The sequence below is a fragment of the Lolium perenne genome, chromosome 2, assembly GCF_019359855.2.
Source record: "Lolium perenne isolate Kyuss_39 chromosome 2, Kyuss_2.0, whole genome shotgun sequence".
NCBI classification, from domain to species: domain Eukaryota; kingdom Viridiplantae; phylum Streptophyta; class Magnoliopsida; order Poales; family Poaceae; genus Lolium; species Lolium perenne.
In genome coordinates this window covers 311195507-311201054 of record NC_067245.2, presented here as the reverse complement: position 1 = coordinate 311201054, position 5548 = coordinate 311195507, and the positions used below count along the sequence as shown (strand labels likewise).

General features: G+C 49.6%; 1 protein-coding gene across 1 annotated transcript; it reads left to right on the top strand.

The window, feature by feature from the left end:
* The first annotated feature begins 1035 nt into the window (after positions 1-1035).
* LOC127330799 (uncharacterized) lies at positions 1036-2222 on the top strand. Its single transcript, XM_051356887.2, has one exon. The coding sequence runs from the start codon at positions 1610-1612 to the stop codon at positions 2033-2035; it is 426 nt and encodes a 141-aa protein (XP_051212847.1). The 5' UTR covers positions 1036-1609; the 3' UTR covers positions 2036-2222.
* The last annotated feature ends 3326 nt before the right edge of the window (positions 2223-5548 follow it).

Below are 5548 nucleotides of genomic sequence, written 5' to 3'. Positions count from 1 at the left end.
TTCCTTATCTATACCTAATAATAAAGAAAATAAGATTTCTTATTCATCCATTTTTTCTTGCTCCCAAATTTCGTGAATATTACAGCATCTGTCACCGGCAAGTCAAATAATGTTTCTTTCGTTCTATTCCCCGTCCGTCCAGCCCCGCACGAAAATAAACACTCCTTGACCTCAAATCCCTCGAGTTCCCTTTGTCCAGCTGGCTATTGTCTCCATAATATCTTGGATTAGGTTTGCAGGCCCTCCTTCCTTCCTAGACCTGCTCTTGTGCTGGGCTGGTGTAGCAGCAATAGCACCGTGTGTAACAGTAGGTGGCGACGGCCCGGGAGGCTAGGTCTTTCGTGTTTTTTAGTGTGGTGTGGTTGAGTTTTCTCTGAAATTTCGTCTCTGTTGGCATACAATTGCAAGCGGAAGCGAGAGGTCAACCCCTGCAGGGAAATTTCTCGCGGTCTGGAGTCTCTACGCGTAATGTAGACAGATTCCAGGAGAGTGGACTTCTGAATTTGGATCGCTACAAATCCTCCCCCACCTCGCAAGCTTCTCCAACGATTGCATTCTCCTCGACCTAGGGCCGGCCCATAGGCCGGGCAAACAGTGCGACCGCACTGGGCCCCCACGAGTCAGGGGCCCCAAATCTGGTGGAGGTAGTTCTATAGTGTCATTTGTAAATTCTGGTTTTGGGCCTCTAAATAAAAACGCCCAACCAGATCACCATTCACGGGAGAAACACACAAAGAAATCAACAATTGGCCCCGGTTGCCTTAAAGCAAAATACAATCATTGCACTTCTCTCGTGTTTGCTCTGGTAATCAACGATTCATCTCCTCCATGCATTAATTTCTAGGATGGTGTTGTCGCTGATGTGCTTTCCAATGTCACTGTTATTAATGGAGGCCAGTGGTACAACTTCATCGTTTCCCAAACACATGTCCTTCAAGACTTCAATGTCAACAATATAATTTCTTCCAAATCAAATAGCCGTTTGAGTTTACGGCGATGTCAAGCTCTGTTTTCGTCATTTCCATTCCACCTCAATCAACTGTCGAATAGATCATCTCTCTTTTCTCTTTTTTCATCCCAACAAGTCAAGATTTTCCTAGGAAAAGGAAAAAAACAAGTTGAATACTTGATTTCCATTTTGCCTTTTTAAAGGTCTTGATTGGATTTGAGAGAGTGCTTCCTACTGAAGAGAAAGAGGAAAATCATTCAGGTCATGTGGGTGTTGTCTTCTTTTTTATGCTACAGAACTGTGTGTCCTTCATCCAAATCAAGCCAGGTGCTTCATTTCCCTGTCTTGACCACTTTTATGCAGCTTGTACTACTTGTTTGGTGATATGTATTCTAGAAAATGATATTTTGTGGATTCATTATGATTTCTTACAATAATTATTAGTTCGCTTGATCGTGACAAATATATATCATGTAGTGTCAGTTCTAAATTTAAAAGATCGTGATCTATGCTATGTACTAAATATTGCTTTATTTTCCAATCGAGAGTGTTTGATTGTTTGTGTGTGATGAAGGGCCCTTTGTTACCGCTTTGCACCAGGGCCCCGTAGAAGTATGGACCGGCCCTGTCGACCCTCTTCTTGCTCCGTGTTCCAGGGGAATGGTGAGGCTAGGCGCCCTAGGCGTCCACCACGCCACGGCGGTCGATGACTTGGTCGGTAGTCCGGCCGCGCTAGTGCTCCTCGCGCTCGTCGCGACGGTGGCGGTGGCGGCCGTGGCCGCCTTCGGCTGCGCCAAGGGAGCCAAGAAGCCGCGCCGGCAGGACAACAACGGCGTTTATTACTACGGCAAGGGCCATCCGCCGCCTCCTCCCGCCGGCGCGTACGGCTACATGCCGCAGCAGCAGAAGCAGGGGCGCAGCGACCTCGGCGCTGGCGCGGGGCTCGCTCTCGGCGGCGCGGCAGGTCTGGCCACCGGAGTGATCGTCGGCGAGGCGCTGAGTGGCGGCGGGTGCGGCGGGGGCGACGGTGATGGAGGCGGGTGCGGCGGCGGGTGCGGCGGTGGCTGCGGCGGTTGTGGCGATTGACGTGGTCGACCAATCCATCCTGTTGATTGGCTTGGGTTTGTGTGACGCAGGGCAGGGGTAACCGGGTTAATTATGCAGTTGAAGTTTCAGAACTGTGCATAGATTATACCTCTTTAGCAGTTTAGTTTGATATACCCGTACTGTACATGTTAATCTGTATAAATCTGCACTTGTTACGTGATTATATTGTTAAGTCAGCATGGCGCGCTTTGGCTTTCCGAATGTGCATGGTTTTCGAGTATCAGATGAGCAACGGCGCGAGCAGGCGCCGACCGAATTCAGCTTCCCGTGAACGTGGTAGATTATGACTGTTCCAGGGACTCATCTGGGAGATAGCTGGGCTAGACGTAGCAGTAAACTGGACAGCGTGGTGCGGATCAGGTCGTGCTCAACGACAGAGGGCGAAACGAGACCTTTCCGACGTCGAACTGCATTATTCCATCTGTGCTGCTGTGCACGTTTTCGTGAACCCCTTGCCTACTCGGGTTCCACTTCTGCTACTACAAGTATGCACGTACACAGGTAGGATCCGTCGTCTTTTTTTTTTTTTTTTTGAGAAACACAGTATAAACGCAGACGCTCACATACACGCGTATACACTCACCCCTATGAACGCACACACGCACACCCTACCCCTATGAGCACCTCCGGAAGACTGAGTCGGCGGATTGGATCTTGAAATTGACGAAGTCACCACAGACGCCTCGCTGTCGACGGGAACGTCGCCTCCCACTGAATGAATATTCCGCTTTTATGAGACACACAGATGTCAAACCCTGGGGTTTAAACTCTGGTGAGTTGGGGATACAACCATCTTCCTAACCACCTAACCTCAGGTTGGTTCTCAGGATCCATCGTCTTCGTTCGTACGTACTTCGTAATTTGCGAGCGAAAAGTAACCAAGATCGAGCAGGAAAACCACGTACGTCCAAGCAATGGTGAGGCAGGATCCCCAGACCGCGCACGTCGCCGGATTCGTCCACGAACTCCGGGGAAACCCGGCCCTGATCGTACTCTTCGCCATCACGATGGTCGTCGTGGTGGCCATCGCCGCGTTCGGGTGCGCCAAGGGGGTCAAGAAGAAGCCCGGGAGAAGAGCAGCGCCAAGAGCGTCCAGTACTACGGCCGCCAAGGGTACACGGCGCCACCTACGTACTCGCCGGCTAGCGCTGGGAAGAACTCGATCAAGCGTCTAACGACAACCTTTAAATAGAAGGTCACTTGGCCCAGCTTTATATATAAAGCTACCATCACCATACAAAGTCACGATACAAGTCGGAAACACCATAACACACACTCACGACCCGGTCCGAGAACAGAAGTACATCGTCCCCTAGCAAACACCATAAGAGAAGGATCGATGCAACGCCCTGAAGCGGGTCGAATGAGAGACTAAACTGCAGCCCTAGCCCTCGCATGTAGCCTCCTGAGCTCGTCCAGCGCCCTGTCCCTCCGTCTGACCAGAACCCTCCATGACTGCATGTGAATAAGCATATGGTAAAAAGCGTCAGCCGGGTTACCGATCATCTTCCCTTCGATAGTCAGTTTATTCCTAATATTCCAGAGAGACCAGCTGAGGGTCGCAAAGGTGAACCAAACTAATCTACGAAGGGGGCCTGCCAAACCCTGCGCAAGTGCAATGAAGTCCCTAGCCCCTGTCGGGTTCCAATCACAATGGAGGAGTTCCCTAACTCCAGCCCACATGAATCTCGCCATGTGGCAGGTGAACAAGATGTGATTACAGTCCTCAATCTCTCCACACAACGCACAGTGGCCGTCGGAGGGTCCCATCCTCTTGGCCACTTGCTCGCAAGACGGGAGCTTCCTGATGGCGTGTACAGCACACGTCCGTTGGGAACCCCAAGAGGAAGGTATGATGCGCACAGTAGCAAGTTTTCCCTCAGAAAGAAACCAAGGTTTATCGAACCAGGAGGAGCCAAGAAGCACGTTGAAGGTTGATGGCGGCGGGATGTAGTGCGGCGCAACACCAGGGATTCCGGCGCCAACGTGGAACCTGCACAACACAACCAAAGTACTTTGCCCCAACGAAACAGTGAGGTTGTCAATCTCACCGGGTTGTTGTAACAAAGGATTAGATGTATAGTGTGGATGATGATTGTTTGCAGAAAACAGTAAAACAAGTATTGCAGTAGATTGTATTCGATGTAAAAGAATGGACCGGGGTCCACAGTTCACTGGAGGTGTCTCTCCCATAAGATAAATAGCATGTTGGGTGAACAAATTACAGTCGGGCAATTGACAAATAGAGAGGGCATGACAATGCACATACATGATACGATGAGTATTGTGAGATTTAATTGGGCATTACGACAAAGTACATAGACCGCTATCCAGCATGCATATATGCCTAAAAAGTCCACCTTCAGGTTATCATCCGAACCCCTTCCAGTATTAAGTTGCAAACAACAGACAATTGCATTAAGTATGGTGCGTAATGTAATCAATAACTACATCCTCGGACATAGCATCAATGTTTTATCCCTAGTGGCAACAGCACATCCACAACCTTAGAACTTTCGTCATCGTCCTGCATTTAATGGAGGCATGAACCCACTATCGAGCATAAATACTCCCTCTTGGAGTTAAGAGCAAAAACTTGGCCAGAGCCTCTACTAATAACGGAGAGCATGCAAGATCATAAACAACACATAGGTAATAGATTGATAATCAACATAACATAGTATTCTCTATCCATCGGATCCCGACAAACACAACATATAGAATTACAGATAGATGATCTTGATCATGTTAGGCAGCTCACAAGATCCGACAATGAAGCACATGAGGAGAAGAAAACCATCTAGCTACTGCTATGGACCCATAGTCCAGGGGTGAACTACTCACTCATCACTCCGGAGGCGATCATGGCGGTGAAGAGTCCTCCGGGAGATGATTCCCCTCTCCGGCAGGGTGCCGGAGGCGATCTCCAGAATCCCCCGAGATGGGATTGGCGGCGGCGGCGTCTCAGTAAGGTTTTCCATATCGTGGCTCTCGGTACTGGGGGTTTCGCGACGAAGGCTTTAAGTAGGCGGAAGGGCAACGCGGGGGGCCACACGAGGGCCCCACACACCAGGGCCGCGCGGCCAGGACCTGGGCCGCACCGCCCTGTTGTGGCGGCGCCTCGTGGCCCCACTTCCTTTCCCCCTCGGTCTTCTGGAAGCTTCGTGCAAAAATAGGACCCTGGGCGTTGATTTCGTCCAATTCCGAGAATATTTCCTTTGTAGGATTTCTGAAACCGAAAACAGCAGAAAAACAAAGAATCGGCTCTTCGGCATCTCGTTAATAGGTTAGTGCCGGAAAATGCATAAATATGACATATAATGTGTATAAAACATGTAGATATCATCAATAATGTGGCATGGAACATAAGAAATTATCGATACGTCGAAGACGTATCAGCATCCCCAAGCTTAGTTCCTGCTCGTCCCGAGCAGGTAAACGATAACAAAGATAATTTCTGGAGTGACATGCCATCATAACCTTGATCATACT

Bases quoted from the DNA above. Each gene is read 5' to 3' on its own strand.
- LOC127330799 (XM_051356887.2), top strand. From the start codon at position 1,610: ATGGTGAGGCTAGGCGCCCTAGGCGTCCACCACGCCACGGCGGTCGAT.